Source organism: Lontra canadensis, unplaced genomic scaffold (genome assembly GCF_010015895.1).
Source record: "Lontra canadensis isolate GAN:19392208 unplaced genomic scaffold, GSC_riverotter_1.0 scaffold42, whole genome shotgun sequence".
Taxonomy (NCBI): Eukaryota; Metazoa; Chordata; class Mammalia; order Carnivora; family Mustelidae; genus Lontra; species Lontra canadensis.
Genome location: NW_022631036.1, coordinates 14,851,769 through 14,872,888, shown reverse-complemented (window position 1 = coordinate 14,872,888; position 21,120 = coordinate 14,851,769). Strand labels below are relative to the sequence as shown.

Genomic DNA, 21,120 nt, shown 5'->3' with positions numbered 1-21,120 from the left:
AAACAGCCAGAGGCCACTGCAGACACAGAGAAAGAGATGACCTGTTGGTGACCTCCTGGACACCACAATGTCTGGCTATACTTCTTGCAGTTAAATTCCAGATTTCTGATTCTTTTTAACAACTTCCTATTTACAGGCTATTTTAGGTAGATTTCTGATCTCTTGCAGCCAAACAATTCTTGACCTAAATATCTGCTCCTTGACTGTAGCTGCATCTTATTAAATGTTTAATTTGCAATTACGGAAATACATACACTAACATAACTGGGACACTAAAAAAGTGAGGCTCTTGAGAGAGGGACATTTATGACATCTAAAGACTTTCAAAGACAGACTTGGTTTTATACAGTAGTAACAGCTAACATTTACTGATCACTTCCCTTGGGCCAGTTTCGAAAGCTGTGCATGCATGATCTCACCTGTTCATGACAACTCCAGGTTTTATTATTATTACTGCCGTTTTGTAGATACGGAAATTAAGGTAGAAAGAGATTAACTTGCTCAAGGACACACAGGAAGGGAATAAAGGTGGGATCTACTGTTTATTTACATTAAAACTGACATTTAAAAAAAGTGTATGCATTCATTTAATATTCAGTTGATAAATTTTTGTGAATCCTCTTATGTACAAAGTTGGATTTAAACTAATGAACTGGTTAACGCTGATGTTACAAATATAAAGTCCTTTTAAATATTATTATTAAAAATAAATCTTGCTTTCTGTGGTATACACACACACACACACACACACACACACACAGATGTGCTTTCAATTTAAGTTTCTCAATTTCCAGAATACCTCCTTTAAAACAGAAGGGAACACATACTGACAATGCTGTTTTTAATGCCTAACCATTTCAAAATCCACTGGAATATCTGAAGGTAACGTGCTGCACATGGACTCACACGAAAAGAAACACTGCCTTCAGAGGGAAGCTACACCGATGACTACACAGCCATTGAATTAACTACAGGGTAAGTTACACGTATATAAAAAAGTCAAATGACAAGAATGAGAAGAGTTTTTCATGGAAGGTGGTGAGTAGCCAGGGATTCTGCTTCTCTTGATTTTCTGAGCAGGGCTTGTTTGAGGGCACTAATTTTTTCATCAAGTTCAGCCAGTGAATAGTTCTGCTGTAAACAACAAGAATACAGATTGCTGAATATGACTCTGAAGTATCTTAATGCAGATAAAGTGCTAAATGAACTATATCTAAAATATGGTAAATGTCTTTTTTTTCTTCATGAGAATAATTTTTAAACTGAACTATATATGTTGACTATATCATAAACTTAAAGGAATAAAATAACTAAGGTTATTAAGTTATTGATTTTGATAACAATGTTTCTTTCTCTTTTCTGATGACAAAGATCTGGACCTCTCTACTCTCTGAAAGGACTGTAAAAACTTTTTCTTTAACCAACTATTCTCATAATCAGCAGTAAAAAAATTAAACTTTAGGATTAGCTTAACTGCTAGAAATTCTCTTTTGATGGGTCAACTGCAAATCAACTAACTCTCCTGGAAAAAATGGATGCTCTCAAAAATATACTCAAAATTCTACAATTAAAAAAATAAGTAGTATGCTACTCTTAAAAAATCAAAGGCGGGGTACGTGGGTGGCTCAGTGGGTTAGGTCTCTGCCTTCGGCTTGGGTCATGATCTCAGGGTCCTGGGATCAAGCCCCATATTGGGCTCTCTGCTCAGCAGGCAGCCGTCTTCCCCCCTCCCTGTGCGTGCCTCTCTGCCTACTTGTGATCTCTCTCTGTCAAATAAAATAAATAAAATCTTTTAAAAAAAGTAATCAAAGGGGCATCTCGGTGACTCAGTGGGTTAAGCATCTGCCTTCGGCTCTGATCAAGACCTCAGGGTCCGAAGATGGAGTCCTGCATCGGGCTCCTCAGGGAGCCCGCTTCTCCCTCTCCCTAGGCCTGCTGTTCCCCCTGCTTGTATTCTCTCTCTCTGTCAAATAAGTAAAAATCTTTCAAGGAAAAAATAAATAAATAAATAAATTTTCAAAGTTTTCTCTAACTTTAATTTCACATTACTGCCATTAATAGCTACCAGAACCTCACTATTTAAGATTCAACTAATTCATATAGTGGTACTATGGACAGTGGTGGGCTGAAGTCAACCTCGCCCAAACACCCTTTTTTTATTTAGATGCTAATTAGTAGTGTCAGCAAAGCAGGGAGGGGGACAGGATGCCTGGCTGGCTCAGTAGATAGAGAATGCAGCTCTTGATCCAGGGGTCCTGAGTCTGACTGCCAAACTGGGTGTAGAGATTACTTAAAAGGTTGGGGGGGGTGGTGTGCAGCAGGGCGCTGGGGCATCTGTCAATTAAATGTCAGACTCTTGGTTTCAGCTCATGTGATTTCAGGGTCATGAGATCAAACTTCATGGGCACAGGGCTCTGGACTCTGCTCTCAGCAGTGGGGGTGGGGGATGTCTGCTTGATATTCTCTCTCCCTCCTCTTCTGCCCCTCCTTGTGCTCTCTTTCTATCTCAAATAAATAAATAAATCTTTTAAAAAAGGCGGGGGATTAAATCACCTGAGCATTTATTATTTTTCAGCATTTTGTAACTGATACATTTTGCTCCAAGTAACAGCTAGATAGACACTTTCATATTTGGCCCCTCTGAATCATTCCATGCCCCTCAAATAAAATTATTTCTTTAATTCAAGTTCATAAATTTATGCTGTCCCCCTTTTTTTCCCCCAGTCCTAAATGCCAGGTATGATCTAAAAGTAACCAGAGTAAGAACTTTTATTGATAAGGGAGGTGTAAAACTAATCAAACTACTTCAGAAGCCACAAAGAGAATTCAGTAACTTACTTGAGGTGGTTGAACTTTTCTTCTTTTTCCAGAAAAGCTCTAGATTAAAAGTGAAAAAAGTAAGCAATCAATGCTTAGAAAATCTACACAATTTTCATTTACAGACTACTGAACAAAATACAGAGAACCCTGGCAGAAACAAAGCCCGTAAGTCTCAGCAAGCGCTAGCTGCCACTGACATCTGCCTTCTTGTGTCTTGGAAGGTACCCTCCAAACAATGATATTAAAAGTACATAGTAGTAACACTGAAGCACTGTTTAAGTCAGTTTGAGTAAAAATGTCTGTAACTTAAGTGGACAACATTCTCGCTGACATGCTGCTGAAACATTTAAAGCCTGACCAGGTGAATTTTTTTAGATTTTGTCCTTTGTCTCACAGAACCACAAACTTCGGAATAGCAAATTAGCATATTGGTACATTTGACAAAGAAACTGCCAATGTAGGCGGCAAAATGTTCTCATGAACATTTCTGACCACTGGGATTTAGAAGGGAAGGTAAAAATTCACATTTCCTTTTGTGTCAAAAAGTGTTTCAAAGAGTTTCAAGATATGCCTCTTATCAGTAGTTACAGTAAGTGGGAAATCATTAAGTGTTGGAATTATTAAATATGGGGGGAAAGGTGCTTATATAAACAGCTTCCTTCCTTTGCCAAACTGACCTGGCTACCTGTGATGGGGCCCATAGGCAGGTTAAGGGCTTAATGTTTAATTTTAGTCAGAAGGCTTCTCAGTCTTCTACCTTTCCAAGAGGTGCCTTTTTACACACCTGATTAAAATATACTTCCCCTTGTTTGTCTGTTTATAAGATACTGATAGTTTCCATGTCACTGAGCAATCAGATTATTAACGTATCACAAAACCAAACTGAGAAGTATAAGAATCAGGAGAATAAGGACATCAATGATTCAGTACCTTGAAAACAGTAAAATGTGGTCTTTGGGGCTTATTTTAGGTGTAGTGTCTTAAATATTTCCTCCCTTTGAGTCCCATCCCACCACCCTGATTCAGATCTTCATTTCTCCCCAGTGTGGACAATGATGTTTCCTAAACTATCTTCCTTGATTCTAATCTCTCTCCAACTCAGAGTTCATAATGCCACCATACAGGAACCTAAATTATAGGTTTCTTTTTCTCAGAAACTTAATTGTGCACTAGTGACACTGGCATTACAAACTGGTTAGTGTGCCCTTCAAGGCCCTCCAAAATATGTTTGCAATTTAATTTTCCACCCAGATCCAGCTCTCACCTCATGTTTCAGGCCCACCACGTACTTGGACACGTGGGCCTGTGTACATGCAGCTGACTCTCCCCTCCCTCATTATAGACTAGAGCTAAGATTCTACCTAGTCAGTGCTTTGGAAGAAAGTTAACAGACCTTCAAAAGTCCGACAGTGAATTATCAGCCAAATGCTATTCATTTGTACATTTATTCAATGCCTACTATAGTCTATGTGTTCAAAGACGAACACATAGTTGCCCTTCAGAGGCTCAAAATATAGTGTGAAAAACAGATGTGTAAACATATAAGTGATAGATGCTACAAAATGAACAGAGTGCTATAAAAATGTACTTGTGAAGCATGTTATATTTACTGTTTCAAGGTCATAATTTAAAATCAGTAAGTAATTCTTTGGAAATAACTCATAAGGATTGTATGTTTTAAATGGTTTATTAAGTTATGCCCTTAAAAATGTTTAAACATTACCACATTCAAGTCTTTCCATGTTAAATGTTAAGAGTAAAGTTCTTTAGAATGATTACATTAAAAGGTACAATAAAACACTAATCTTTGTTATAATTCCTGTTTTATATACATTTTTTTGGAGTTTTATGTGTTTCATAACTGAAAAGAAATTCATATAGTCAGTCTGCTTTTGTTCTATGAACCAAATACAATTTATATATTTTTCCTGTCAGCTTTTCTTTTCATATGCTGTGGTTTAATGTTACCCATAATAACGAATCTCTATTCAACTATGAGTCTTCCCTGTGTTTAGAGTTCACCTACATTTCAATCTGAATTAAACACATTTCATTTAAAATCTTTTTAGAGTTCAGAATTCAGTTTCTACAAAAATTCAATCCTTAAGAAATTCAATGGGCTCGAATTTTCCTTACTAACTTTAGAAGCTAGAAGACTGTACAGCCTATATAGCCTTTTCTGCACACCTTTGAAGATATGTAAAAATATGTAATTGCCACACATGTACTCCTAGCATGAGGATAGTAAGAGTGATAAATTACATGTTACATCCTCTGCAGGGTATGTGTATAACTCCTCTCATGCGCACGGACATTCCTAGCGCTGGATCTACTGCAAGCAAGGAGTGCAGCTCCTAAAGATGGCACATTCATTCTATTATGTATGGGTGACTATGAGATCTTCCTTCCCTTTGGGCCTGTGCCGTATTTATTCAGAGGCCTTGAGGACAGAGTTAATTTTAAAGCTTTTCAGTGTTTTGTGCTTTCTTGCAGCTCACTATTGACTTGACATGTCATTTCCAATACTAATCCAAAAGAGATCCTTCTAATAAAATATATATTGTTTAATAGAACTGGAAATATTTTTTTAAAGTACCAGTTTTATCACAGGTATGGTAACCTAACACATCCAGGCCAATCCTGTTTACATTTGTAATGCTGCCAGCTGCTGAAGTTAGGCAGTCACTGAGTTGCAGACTTCAGGCCTCTGATAGTCTTAAGTGTTCTTACCTATTCTGTGTTTTAACCATCACCTCTACAGACTCTCCCAATTATACAAGTCCTACTCTTGAAAAACTTACCTGATATTTCTATCTGCATATCCTGATAGGACTTTAAATTCACATTTCCTCCCCAAGTATCTCCTTCAGATTTTATTTCTGTCAATGACGGTATATAATTTTTCCAATCAGAAAGTGGATTCACCCTTGCTCTATGTCTCTTTCCACAGCCAATCAATTATCAGTATTTGTCAACTTTTTATTTCCTACTCTCTCTTGGATTAATCTTTTCTATTCTCACTCTCTTGTCCTTAATTTGGGATCTCACTTCACATCTAAGCTAGTATAATACTGTCTCCTTAATCTTAATCGCTTCCTTCTCATCTACCTTCCAGAACAGTATTAGATAAATCTTCCAAATAATGTGCTCAAGTTACCTCCCTGCTCAAATGCTTTCAACAGCATTTAAACTTTAAATATTTTAAACTTCTGGGTATAGCAGTTAAGGTCCTCTATAATCTGACTATTTTACCTCTAACCAAATACTCTAAACATTTTATGCTGTGTATAAGAGATCCCCCAAAACAAGATAATGATTTGAAAGGCTGTTCTTTTGCTAACCAAGTTCAATAACAGGTAGATGTTAAGCTTTGTAAGTCAAAATCAAAGAGATTAATGAAGAAGCAAGATCTCTCTGGAGGCATCTAATACTGTGATACTCTCTTGTAAGATCAATTCTACCTTAACAAGGACTACATTAACAAAGTATGAAATTGAACTAGAAAAGTAACCTGCCTAGGGATTACTTAATGAAGGCAGCTTGAATGGGAACAATGTATAGTAGACTGTTTTAAGAAAAAGCATACTTTATCAAGTTTTCTGGGAAGATACATTCAAAGAATAATCCTAAAATTGGAAAGACCTTTGTAATTATTTAGTACAACCAAGAAATCTAAATTAGACAACTGAGAGCCAGAGGAACTGTATGATTTTTCTACATTTATACAGCTACTTCATTCGTGGTTTCTGAAACTAAATAAATACTAATGGTTACTGAGGTTTTACCATGTGCTAGGCAGTGTGCTAAGTGCTTGACTGGTATTATCTCATTTAATCCTTGCTTCAGCCCTTAGAACTCTAGTAAACCTCATTTGAGGGGAATAAATCACTGAAATTCTTTCTCTAAATTTTTGAACTTTGGGTTTCACTGCTCACATTTGTTATATAACCTGCCTTCTTCATCTGGAAATACTTCTTTTCTGTACCTTACTCTAATACCCAGTTTGCCACTTTAGAAAAACTGCTGGTGTACCTAAAATAATTTTAATTTTATTTTTACCAGTGACTTATAATGATTCATGCTAATGAGTTACTTTACATAGTTTTTCAGATAGGAGTTTTAGTAAAATTTTCACTAAAAACTTAGTAAATTAAAAAATTGTGTTCCCTTTTACATGATTTAGTTTTCTAATATGGTGCTGATTAAAAAAAGAAAGAAAACCAAAAATAAAGAAATAAAATTTAAAAATAATCAAAAACAAAGAAGAAGAAAGAAGAAAACCAATCCTCAGAAAAGGCAGGTGTTATGTATAATCACCCCAAAAGACTGAGGAAAATAACACAATCAGCTCAGGATCGCTTGTCTAAAACCTGCTGATGCGACAAAGAGACACTTATCAGCACAACATTGTTTCTTAATGTCCCTAGAAAAGAGAATAAGAATGAATGAATAAATAAGTGCTAGAATGAGGAATTAAACAAATATTGACTAGTCTTTCAAAAAGTTTGGTGGTTAAGGTAAAGAAAAAGATAGGGTGGCAGATTCAGGTGTTTGTCTAGTATGGAGGAGAATGCAAACATGTGTGAGCTGAGGGAAGGAGTCTGTGGACAGGGAGGGATTAAAGAGACAGAAGAGTAACTGACAGAGGAGGGTCCCAGAGGAAGCCTTTTTTCTACAAGACGGCATGTTCATAATGACAGGATTGACAACTACCTAGGCTGATTTATTATGCTATGGAAATGGCTCAAGTTTGAGAATCTGGGTAACATATAATAAAAGGACCCCTTTAAAAAAAAAAAGTGAGTCTACAAATAATACAATGTTTAGAATCACAATTTTTTTTAAAAACTAGGTAACTCCCTACATAGGACTATGTTCATTGTTGAATTATTAAAATGGCGTTTCACCTGTAAGCAGATAAATGAACATGATGAAGCATCGCAAAATAAACTCTACATATAGATAGATATAGATATAGTTTTTTTTTAAAGGACACTTATACTTACTACAGATTGGAAATATTCAGGAGAGATTCCTTCCAGTTCCAGGATTTTATCCTCAAGTTTTTTAATTCTCTGATAAATGTCTCTTGGCACTGGACCACCTAAATACATTAAAAAAAATTCTGAAGTACTATTAAATAATTCTTCTTACAAATTCTGTTCTTAAAATTCCATGTAGGGGCACTGGATGGCTCAGTCAGTTAAGTAGCCAACTCCTGATTTTGGCTCAGGTCATGATCTCAGGGTCCTGGAATCGAGCCCTGTGTCGGGCTCCCTGCTCAGTGGGGAGTCTGCTTCAGGATTCTCTCCCCCTCTGCTCCTCCCACTGCTCTCTCTCTCTCTCCAAAACAAAAAACAAAACAAACAAACAAATGTGCAAAGAAGATACTTATGCAGAGGAATGGGAAATATTTAAGCTTGAGAAGATAATGAACAAGAGTAAAATAAAACGAAATCCTTAGTTCACATTTTCAATATTATACACCATGGGGTGTAGTATTCTTTTGCACCGCTCCTCCAGCCCCATTTATGCTTCCTATTTTGCCAGTTTTACTTGTAAACTCATTACAAGCTACTGAAGAGTTCCTGTATAGAACAGTGTGTACTTCTGATAGATTTGGATAGTTACTTGAGAGGAAAAATGCATAGGGACACCTAACAGTCCAATTCAGTGACTGCTGTATGTATTTATCACTTTCTTTAATTTCTGTTTCTCCTTACATGCCCCATTTCCTCCTTTAACCTAAAGTAATATTAAGGAGGAGCTTTATCATAATTCTTACCTAACAACCTTTCTGTGGAGGGGGAAGATGAATTAAGGTTACTCAAATTTCAGGTTATGATTATATTCCAAATCCTCTTATTTCTCACACCACAACATGACCATTCTGTCTAGACTCCCACCATCTCTTTATGGATACCACCATCTCCAAATTGGTCTCCATGTTTCTACCTTGCTCTCATAGCCTATTCTCAATACAGCAGTGACCCTTTTTAAACGTAAAAGTCAGAGAGTGTCATTCTCTGCTCAAAACCTTCTAGTACTTTTGCATCTCACTCAGATTAAAAACCAGAGCCTTTACAGTAGTATCCAAGGTTCTCCACAATTTGGACATTCTCTCCATACCCTTATCATTCTAGCCACTTGATTCCTTTTTTCTGTTATTCAAGTAGGCCAAGTACTCTCACACCTGTGATTCCTCTACCTCCATATTCACAAGGCTTGCTCTCACCAACTTCAGGTCTGGGCTCAAAAGTTACCTTATCAGCAAGAACTTCTCTGACCACCCTTTAAAAAGTACTAATGATACCACCTACCCCACCCCACTGCAATCCCTATCCTTTCTCTTATTTTTTTTCAAACCATTCTTATTACCTGACAGCCCTATTTTTTTTTTAATTTATTGCCCATTTCTCCACTTTAATATAAGCTCTAGGAAGGCATAATTTTGTTCTGTTCATTAGGTATGGCTGTGCACCTTGTGCACTGCACAAACCTAGGAACCATCAGTTCACAAACTACACAGGTGCTCAATATTTACTGACTAAATACATAATTAGATAATCATTATGCAATTAAAACATATGGGCAAATTTCATATCAAAAGTATCAACTTGTTAAGTATGAAAACTCTAGAAATAGATTTCTTTTTTGAGAATGTTTATTTCAGGATCTGGGTCATTCTTACTCTTGAGTAAGGTAAAATGAGTAATGTATTTAATTGACTTTGCTCTTGCTGCCCCCTTTACCTAGAATGCTCTATGGCTCATCTCTGTATCTTTCAAGAGCCAGTTCAAGCTTCACTGAGTCAGTGGAGCATTGCCTAAAATGCCTTCACATGGAGGCTCCTTGTGCCCCACCATATATGCTTACTTCATAGCACCATAACATTCTACTTCAATATTATTCTTTCTTCCAGATAACAAGGTTCTTGAAGCTAGGGACTGCAACTATATCATTTAAGTATCCCTTGTGTCTGAAACAGCATTTGGCACACAGCAGGCATTCAAAAGATATTTTTCATAATTAACTACTTGATACTATTAGACTTTTAAAAATACATATATAGAGAGAGAATGAGAGAGCCCGTGCAAGCCGGGGGAGGGAGGGGAGTGGCAGAAAGAAAAGAGAGGTGGCTCGGGGGTTGGGGCGCAGAATCCCAAGCAGGCACCATGCCCAGTGTGCAGAACCCAACGGTGCTCAATCTCATGACCCTGAGATCATGACCTGAGCCAAAAATTGAGTCGGACGCTTAACCGACTGAGTCACCATGCCCTGATACTGTTAGACTTAATAAGCTAGTCCATCTTTTTATACAGTTGTTTTGTTAAAAATGCATTTCGTTATGGGGGAGAGGATTAATTTTTAATGCTAACCTCTTATTACCCTTGAAGTTTTACTCAGTCTTATCTTCTTCTACTTCCACTCGGGAAATACTCCAGTGAGACTGGACTCAGAAATTCCTTAATTTATGTAACTCAGTGCTTTTTGCAGATGTTGTTCCCTCTTTTTGGAATAATTTGCTCCTGCCTGCTGAAAAATTCCCAACTAATCCTTCAAGAGTGCAAATGTCACTTTACCAGGGGTACCATCTCTTGACTTCCCCTGAGAGAGCTAAACACTAACTTTGTGTACCCACTGTACTTTGCATATGATGTGAAAAGGTGAGATGAACAATCGTTCATTTAAAAACTCATGAATACCTGTTTTGTACCAGAAACTGCACAAGCACAAAGTTAATGAACATGACTGCTCTTGCAGACCTTACTCTCTAGCAAAGGAAACAGGTATTAAACGCACGCAACTGTGAAAACTGCTATAAAGGATGACAGGGAGTACCAAGTGCTATTGAGACTACAAGAAAGGGGAGTCCGTATCATCTGGGATCAAGAGGGGAAAGTGTGGGCATGAGAGAAAGCCTGGGTCAGGGCCCTAGGACAGCAAAATGAGTGGAAGTTAGGAAACCCAGAGATGGCGCTGGAACTATAGATGTAGATCATGCCACTTAAAATTATAATCCCCTCCCATCCCAAGATCCCTTCTCTTCACTTTATCAAGCTGCTTTATCTGTAGCTCTTCTTGTGTAACATATAATTTATATACTAGAATTTTTGTTCACACGTATTCCCGGTGCCTAGATAGCACCTGGCTTATTTTTATGGAATGAATGAATAAATACTAAGTTTGGTATGCATATAAGGGTAACAGGAAACTATGAAAGAATTTTTAGCTGGGGAGTGGCAATATCAGCAAATCAGAACTTCAGGAAAAGCAATTTGGCTACTGGTATAGAATTTGTCTTGAGGAAGAAGTCTAGTGGCAGAGCAACCAACTGATATCCTTTCATCAGTCCGAGGTAGAGAACACAGTGACTTCAACTAAAGTAGTAGCTGTGGAAGTAGAAGTGGGTAGATCTGAGCAATATTTAGAAGACAGAATCAACAGGATCTGGTAACTAAATGGGGAGGGAGCCAGTTAAGACTGAGGTTTGATTCCTACTTGTCATTACTACCTTGGGCATGGCTTGAGGTCTCTGAACTCATTTTCTTTATCTGACAATAACGGCACCAACAACTCACAAGGGTACTGTTAACTTTTAAGTGAGTTGACAGGGATAATACTCTGAGAGTAACTGGCACTTAGTATTATTCAATAAATGTTAGTTCACTTCCCCTAAGGCATTTACTGATCTATATGCTTATCCTGACTGAAAGATCCTTGAGGACTAGGATCACACTTAGCAATACTTTGTACCTAGCACAGTGAGTGATAAGAATGAGACACAGTCATTAAGTTATGAAATTGGTGGCAGGAAAAAGATTATGTTAATTTTCAGCTGTGACTTAATAAACTGAGAATGTCAGGATCTACTTGGAATCTATTCCCATTCTACTAACAGTCTCAAGTTGGTGAGAAGTATAAGAGTAGGAAGAAGAGCATAAACACATGAACTGTAGATTCCTTGAGAGTACGGGCTATGCCTATTCATTTTTGTACCAACCAGAACAATGTTCTGTACATGGCAGATGCTCAATGGAAATTCTGTAACTAAATAAACTGAGTTTAACTATTTGCAAAGGTACATTTATGGGGCACCACCCAGCACTCTGCTTACCTGTCTGCAATCGCAAGTGAGCCTCAATATTTTGTAGTCGTTCTTCAACAGCCTGATTGCCACAATCTCGGAGCAAGCTGTTAGGTTTATGACCTGACCCCTGAATTCCTTCAGGTCTGGTCTGTGGTCCATATGTATTCACAACTCTAGAAACTATATTAAGAAACTTTTGAAATATAAATTTAATAGGCTTAAAAGTCAGAAATTCTAACAGTATTTCATATTCTTTTCATAAAATCCATCTGACCATCAACCCAAGTAAGAAGGCAAGGCTTTTTGTTTTAAAATATATAAAATTTAGATAGGAAGTGATATCTATTTCATTTTGCTTATAATTTAGAACAAGCTTCTGTCAATGATGAAGATATATAGTGGGTTCTTACCTTTTACATGACTTTTAAATCCCGGGTAAGGAGTAAAAACAGCATCAGTTCTTGCACAACTGTTTTCTAAGGAGAATTTAGATGAGTATAAGTATATTCTTAACTTCAAATGTAAGAGATTTTGATAAACTCCTAATAATTCATATTAACATACTACTAGTAAGAGAATTATCATTTTAAAGAATAGTAATTAAATCACCATTTCATACAGGAGAAAATACAGTGAACTTCCCCCTCTAAAATTTATAATCTTTAATCTTACCTAATCTTCAGATTTGCATACAGAAAAGTCCTTAGCACTCAATGGCACAATTTAATTTTTAATAAATACCAATATTCCCCCAAACCATCTGGGTCTTTAGAGAAAATATTTTATAGAGAGCACTTAATTCTCTATATGCCAAAGAGACATTATTCCATTTATTTCATCACAGAAATAAATTGAACTCATTACTTTTACTGAAAAACCTTAAAAAATTCAACATTTTAATATTATTTACTGATCAAATTAAGGATCATCTAATAAAGATTAATTATACATTTAACACATTTTTATTTCAGAACTCCACACAAAAAAAGATCTTAAAACCTCAAGAATAACACATACTTTTCCACTTTACTTAGGTTTCCAATGCTAACTTAAAAAAATCTCTACCAAAAGTTAGCTATCTCTTTCCAGACCACTCTTTTCAAAAAATGCAATTTTAGGAAAAATAAGTTGTAAAAATTTGTTCCAATATTTCTCTAAGTTGAAAAGTGGTTTTTTTTTTGTTTTTTTTTTTTCCCAAATTAGGTATCAAAAGATAAATTACGAACCCAGGGGGAAAACTGGAAAAATGTTAACATAATATAAAAATGTTTCATAATATTTAAAATGACATTAAGTAAAACCATGCACTGCAGTAAATTTCCTGAAAAATTCCCTTGATTTTTAATAAAAAAATAGATGGTAAAAGAGATACGGAAAGAAAATTTTTTCCCTATGGAATTTAAAAGAAATCTATTGTTTATACTTAAGTCAGATTGACAGGTATCAAAGAAATACACTAACACATTACAATACATTCATGGTTTTTTTTTTTTTCAGTCTGAGTTTCCTACATGGGTCTGCTGACAAATCAAATTGTGTGAACATAATTCCAAATTCATCTTTTATATATAGGTACTAAACAGGATAATTTTCTTCTTCTTTCCTTTTTCTTTTTAGACACCTCAATATACGTTTAAAGGGCCATCGCTTCTCCATTCTCTTCCTCCCATTTCATGGGGCTAAGGGTTAAAAAAAGAAGCTCTCATCCATTCCAGAGTTATATTCCAAGTATATAGATTAACTGACCCATCAGTGAGAAATTCAGCATGGTGTGAAGACGGTGAATGTGTGAGTGCTAGTCACTCTCCACAGCAATTCTCGCTAGCACTGTTTTGAGCCAGCAAGGGACTGAATGGGCCAAGGAATCCTGCTGAGCATTTCAATTCTTGTCAATTTCTATCCCCTGGTGGTTTATAATAATAGAGTTAGCAGGGAGAACAGAGGAATAACATTAGTGACACATGTGCTTGCTCCCTCAACAAACCCTTTCTCATGGGTTGCCTGCAGTTGGATGGATTGTAGTACCTGAGATTGTGCCACTACTGTACCTATTCTGAAAAGCTAACAGGAAAATAATACTAAGTCTACGCATGTATAATGTTAATAGCAGAAAAGGCTGAATTTAGGACCCACTTGAGCCTGTATTATTTCATTATTAAGAGAATCAGTATACCAATGTAAGAGTCAATTCTAGGTTCATTTGACAATTCTGTATTCATAATAATTAGCTAAGAGATGTCAGAGGCAACAAGAAAAATGTTCATTCCAATTAGGAACTCTTTTCCATAATTTTTTCTAAGAACTACTTGTTCTGATTATTACTATGATGCCTGAGAAAGATCTATGCCAGTGCTTTGCAGTATTTTGTATTCTACAGCATACTTACAGATCTGTAACTACACTATAGCATCAAGTAGAGAGGAAAAGGAGAATCTCAAGAAAAATAGCAAATGTATACACTATGAAAAAAAGGAAAAAAGCACAAGACACCATAGTCTTGATGACAGATTGCTTTTATCATGACAAAACATTTCATAAAGCTCAGGAGTAGTGAGAAAACTGCTCCCTCTTGAGGAGTATTAACTTTACTAAGTTTACTTATATATTAACATAATTTCAAAAACACATTTACGGGCTCAAAATTTATATAGTTTAGTTCCTTCTTATTAGTGAGACTGAAAAATGCTGCCACCCATACTTCATCTTCATTTCCCAAAGGAACTTTAAAAAAGAATCTTCACCTGTGGTAAACATTAGCCCTTTTATGTCCACAATTATTTGATTTTGGCATAACCAAAACGAAACCCATTTTTGCAATGTAGTCTTATTAAACAGAAAGAATTTCCACTGCTTTAGTTTCTAAATAAATCTGTGAAATAAATTGTGACTTAATGTTATTCATTTTTAAAAACAAATGAAAAATCAGAGCAACTCTAAAAACTGTGCTTAAAATCCTATGAAAATTAACTTCTTCCAGGTAGTTACCTTGATTACAATCAATAACATTGCAAAATTCCCTGACGTTGTTTTCATTGATTTCGGCTTGCTTTCTTTCAATAAATGCAGATATTCGTCTGTCAATCTATAAACAATAAGTATGCACGTTTTAACAGCTTGAGCATAAAATTTAAAATAATACTACCCCCCCCCAATAAAACCTTCTTACTTCTGCTTTTCCAGCCTTTATTTGAACTACTTCTGGATCATAATGGATCTGTGTCTTTTTCACATCTCCTAAATCACAATCTTTGTGCTTTTCTTCCTCTTGTAGGTCACTAATGGGAAATTTGGCATTTACTTCATTCTTGTTCCCCGTTTCTGTTTTTTCTATCTCTCCAACAACAGTTGTATTCTCCTCTTTAATCAGAGGCTGCAGCTTTGCTAAAAAAGGCTGAGAAGAACAGAATTCCATCTGCAGAGGTTCAAACTAATCAAAATTAATTATACATTTAACATTTATATAAATTTCTGTTAAGTAAATGCAATATTTAATATCAGTTACATATAAAAAGTTAGCATATCAGTATACATAGATCTGATCACATGTAAGTGTTTGCTGTTCTCTGCTATTGTGACCATTATCATTTGGTATAAATCTGTTAAAAAAAAGATAGAAAGAAAGAAAACCTGAGGAAATTTAAAATTTTCTTTGAGGGAATCATTCTGTCACTCATCTTTTATTTTGTGCCAAATCAAAGCCTCAGCCTCTGGCACCAATGCCACTTAATTAACATGTCATTCAAATGCCTCCTCAGAACACTAAGGCTTAGTATTTTTCCTCCTTAACATGAGAGCCAGTGCTCGCTCTCAGCAAAGCCCTGCATTATCACTGGATCACTGAAGATTCTCCACTTGAAACTGCAGTTGGCCAAAGTGAAGGAGAGAGCAGAGACATGAAATATATAGGTGTTATGCTGAGTGAACACTTAGGCTTTTCCTGACATGGCAAGATATCTTCTTGGGTCATGAAATTAAATTTTTAAAAAAGAAAATGAACAAGGGAAAAAAAAAAAAACCTACCAAGATCCACAGCTGGGAAGAGATATATGCCTATCACTATAGTAGAGTGGGTTAAAAAAACAACAAAAAACAACCCTATTGTATAATGTAAATTATACTACTCAAAACCACCCCCCCCTTAATCAGGCCTCAATTGAGTTCTATCGCTCATTATTTCTGTCCATTAATATCAGGGTTAACTATTTCAACATGAAACAGAGTTAAAATTTCCCATAAAGTCACTAAACAGAGGGCTGAAAATTAATGTTTATTCCATTAATCAAAACACACCCATAGTTGTCAATGTTCCAGTTATTTTTTTCATACCTATAATTTTGCTTCTGTTGTTTACTATACCAAGTACTCTTCTGGAACCTTAGAACATCTTAATAGCAGTAAAATGACCAATCCAACAGTTCTTCCACTTACCTTCTGACACTTCATATTTTATACTTTGGTTAGAGATAAACTGCAAACTTAACAACAATTATAATTGCAGAGATGTTCAATTGGAAACCAGCAAGGTCATAATACTGTTCAGTTACTGAACTGAAATATTAAAAACTATAACAGTACTATTATAAATAACTCAATGTTGATTTCTAATGTAGAGGATGAATTATTTCAAACTGTTAAGAAAAAGAAAAGATAAAATAGTGACTGGCTACTTACTAAGATGAGACATTAATGTCACAGAAATTACTTTCTTTTTAAAAACTATGCTGAAACTGTTTAATTGCAATAGACACTCCAGGATGTGTCATGCTGGGATAATGCCACTTCTTGAACCACTGAAAGCACTCCATGAGCCTCCAAACTCACCCAAGGCATGGAATCATTATCATAGCATGACACACACCTGCCGTGTCTTATTGCTTAATTATAACCCACCATAGATGCAACTGTATTGAATTTTCAGTGCAAGTCTAGAATTGAATAGAACTGCATTCATTCAGTCTTCACAGCCACATCGGCCTATTGGACTATATTCCTGAGACTGTCCAGATCACTATATAAATTAACAGATTTGGATCTAATCTGGCTGAAGTAACCATTTATTGATAACACTGTTAATACAGTGGTAAGACAGAACTGACAAATACTCTAGCTTATAATTTAACTACAATTAATTTCTATTCTCAATACTGACTTAATGTTTTTAACAAGAAATTTACCTGTAAATATAAAACATGTTGCTCAAGTGCACTAAAGAGCAAAGCGGGCTGGAATGCCGAGAGGCTCTGGAGCTTGTTCCAATCGATTGTAATTTTCACCACATCATCTCTGAGGTTAAGCTTCAAAGGGGCAAACCAGCAACATCACAAAAATTACATGATTAAGCTGTGTATATGGGATGTCACAAAAATAATATTCTTTAGAGTAACATGCCTATTTAGCTCAAAGTTACCAGATTTTTAATGATACATTAAAATGCTCTCATTACTGTTTTAAAGGGCCAAGAAAGGTGTAATCTTCATTAAAAAACCAATGACCTCTCATTCTAATTCATTTCTTGGGTCTGTGTAATGGGACCATCTTACAGGTGAAACCATCCACGAAAGATGGAAAGATGAGGCTTTTTTGATACTTCATTTTCTAAAACCTTTGGATGAGGGCCAAGATAGGCTTGCCCTATTCAGTACTTCTAGCTCAGACCATTAAACAGAAGGGGAGGCACATTTATGAAACTTCTGATATAAACATTCCTTTTTGTTAAATATGTACACAAAGACATAACTGATATATTTCACTACTCTAATGTTTTCTGAATCACATTTTTATTATTTTCAACTTTAAACAATTTTAAAATAATTTAAAAATCAACATTATTCATACATATTATAAAGTCTAGGGATAAATGGCAACATGTTTATCTACTTCAAATAAAAAACTACAATTTAGCTGTGGAAATTTAAAGTGAAAAACAAATACTCTTCCACAATAGTGAAATAAATGGTCAGAGACTGAATAAAATGGCCAGATCTTTCACTAAAAGTATTTTCTAATACTGTGTGAGGGCTTGTCATATAAAACTTCTTATAAGTTGGCTATGTGTGACCTATTAGAATAAAATTAATCTATAGAAAACTACCAAGAACCTACATATAAAATTAATATCAAAATCAGTGGATATTTTAGAGGGAAAGCCTCTATCTCCAGGCTTTCAAGCAAATAAAAGTGAACCTCCCAAAAAAAGAAAAAAAAAAAAAAAAAAGTGAAACTCCGAAAACTTTTCTAGGGATATGCATTTATAGCATACTATAAAGATACACTGCATGGTAGGATTAAGTTTATTGTTTTTTCAGAAATCTTTTATTAAAAGTCATGTTTTCTAAAACAAAATAAAGGCAAATAGTACATTAGTTCAAATATAGATGTTATGAGTTGTGATTAGAAAACAAAAAGATGAATCACTGTACAAAGAACCAAAGATCCAAAGTTACCAAAAAAGGCACTGTATTGAATAAATACTAGATGACAAAAATTTACCACCCTTTGCATAAGACAAGACAAGAAACATTTAAAGTACATATCAGATAAGTATAAAGAAATAGGAAGTTTCGGATAGGCTGTACTGGCAAAGCTTAGTTTATAATCACTACGGTTTCACATTAGATTACTGCATTAATCTTAATTTATATTAATGCTCATAAAAATTTCATTAGACAACAACTTACATATGGAAGTAAACTATAACTGTATTTCTACAGTCCTCTAAGACTATTAAAATCAGTTGATAACAAATTTATGAATAGAGTTTAGGGATAACACAGACAAATCCTTAACCAAAATAAAGCATCAAGTTTTCTAGAGAAAATAATAACTTACAGAAAATAAACCGTAATGTTGGGATCATACTTTCCTTTCAATTTAACATAATTATGTAAGCCTTTCAAACACAATTAAAGATACTTGGTTTTTTTAAGAAAACCACATAATAATGATACAGATTAACTTTAAAATTGTCCCAATATATCCAACTATTTATTCAACAAATTCCCTATTAGTAATGAGTTCTCTGCACTTTTACCTTTTGTACTTGTAATTGTAAATCATTCATTCAAAAATGTATTAGTCTCACATTAATATAGACTATTTAAGTATGCATTTTCAGTAAAAACTTAAAATTAGTATGAAACTCCAAGCTAACAATAAATAATGCTCCCAACTTGATAAAATGAGCCATGCAGAGGCAAGCAATAATGTTAAAATCCATAAATTTGAAATATGGAATACTTTTTAACATTCAGTTTTAGGTTTCCTATTGAGGAGAGCCAACAATATAATGATAGTATGCAGGATGAAATTTTGGCATATTGAAACTTTTTTTAACTTACATTTTAAAAAAACATCCTGTAAACTTGTTGCAAAAGTAAATAGTGATTTCCTCCAGGGGCAATTTTATAAGTATTGTGGCTTTCATTCTTACCTTTAAACAATACATCTCAAAATATAGAGAATATAAAAATGGTTAGCATTTAATTAATGAGAATGATTTAATTTCTTGACATTTGTACAGATGGTTCCTTTACTGTATCACGTAAACTTTCCAAATATTTACTCTAAACATTTTTGACAGGTGACAAAAGTGAACTTAAATCATGAAATATATATATATATATATATATATATATATATATATATAGATTTGTAAATGAGATTTTAAAATTCAGTATTTAATTTTCAAAAGAAATGTTTAAATTGTTTCTTAATGTTACTTTAAAAAAATATCTCACCACTGAAAATAAAACTTCCGTAAATTATAGGTGAGCATAAACTTTTTTCATCCTGACATTAAAACACAAATAAACCTTAAAATTCTAATGTCCAGCACATAAAACGTTCTTAAACTATTAAACTATTACAGGTCTTGGGTGATAAAACTAAAATATTAATGTCCCAGGTCTTTAAAAAATTTTAGTAAGTCCGTGGCAAACAACTGAGCTCAAAAGTTAGAACTTTTAGCAGATCTATTAATAATTGTTGTTACACCAAACAAAATTTTAACTTAGAGTAATGACAAACATATTAGGATTTTTAAAAATATTGAAGTAACGTTTTAAAAAATTTATTCTCCATCCACCCACGACTTTAAAATTTTTTTTTTTTTTTTTACCAATCAGACAAATGTTCGCCTTCATAAAGGAAGTTAACACTGTGCCTCCTACAGGCACTAGTACCAACCCCATAACAAACTTTTTGAACTGGAAAATATTCCAGGATACAAGAGAAAAGATTTCCTTTTTAAAAGCAAGCAAACTTATTTTCACGTTTCTAATTTATAGTATGCTTTCCATTTTACTTAATGAAACAAAATAGTGACTTGACCGGAATAGAGTGTAAGGAGTACTTTCATTTAAATCCAATTTATTATGACATTTCTGCAGAAGCTATTTAATCAGCCAGTTAAATTAGTTAATAATTAAATGATTAAACAACAGTTCTGATGCAAACTGTATCAACCATGGATAACTCATCCAACTTTATGCAAGAAGTATCTACATTAATTCCTTTTATTTTCCTCCCTCTATGAAAGGGTAAGAGATGCACAAAACATCCAGAAGGAAAAAAAGAAATAAACTAAGTGACTCCTAAAAGCAAGTCATCCAAAAAAAAAAAAAAAAAAAAAGCGGAGAGACCTTTTCCAAAACTCTCAGATCGTACAAACCTATCAATTTCTATAATGAATTCACTGAAGGAAAGGGGATCGTGAGCGCCGGGCACCTTCCCAAACCCACAAAGCTTTTTACACATTCCTTCTCTCAAAGCATGTTCTTCTCGGAGCCAGGTTTTTCACTTACACTATACTCTCTCACTTTTGGGGAGAAGAGTTGCAAGGAAATCTGATCTGCAACCCATCCTGAACTAAGCCCGTATGGCGATCCTTACTCCGACTGCAGACGCCTGGGCTCGGGCTCCTCCTCCGGCCTCAGACACTGTCCCGGTCCCAGGCAGCCCTCCGCAGCCCCCCGCCTCCGCTAGAGGAAAAAAGGGGGGAGGGGCCGGATAGTTTCCATACCGCTACTCCCACAGATCACCACTCACTTGTCCCACCAGGCTATGCAGAGAGCGAAAGATTTCGCAGAGCACCTCTTGGGAGAGATTGGGGCTGCAGCTCCGCTCCAGACTCCTGTCACCACTGCTCGAGAGACTAAGCTCAACGGCAGCAGCCATGACACCTTCGCAAGCTACCCCCGCCACCACCAACT

The 21,120-nt window shown here is 35.2% G+C and overlaps 1 protein-coding gene across 6 annotated transcripts; it reads right to left on the bottom strand.

The window, feature by feature from the left end:
- Positions 1 to 977: 977 nt before the first annotated feature.
- On the bottom strand, positions 978 to 21,107 carry MBIP (MAP3K12 binding inhibitory protein 1). Of its 6 annotated transcripts, none has more exons than XM_032871251.1 (9): positions 21,002 to 21,107; positions 17,086 to 17,205; positions 15,078 to 15,302; positions 14,897 to 14,993; positions 12,322 to 12,387; positions 11,939 to 12,091; positions 7,827 to 7,924; positions 2,839 to 2,877; positions 978 to 1,134 (listed from the first exon to the last, which is right to left on the bottom strand). In XM_032871251.1, exons 1-9 carry the CDS (start codon positions 21,083 to 21,085, stop codon positions 1,027 to 1,029), a joined length of 990 nt encoding a protein of 329 aa, XP_032727142.1. In that variant the 5' UTR covers positions 21,086 to 21,107; the 3' UTR covers positions 978 to 1,026. The 6 variants fall into 6 exon arrangements, with proteins under 6 accessions (XP_032727142.1, XP_032727140.1, XP_032727141.1 ...); XM_032871249.1 differs by having other exon boundaries at positions 20,957 to 21,106; XM_032871250.1 differs by having other exon boundaries at positions 978 to 1,131; positions 20,957 to 21,106.
- Between the last annotated feature and the right edge of the window lie 13 nt (positions 21,108 to 21,120).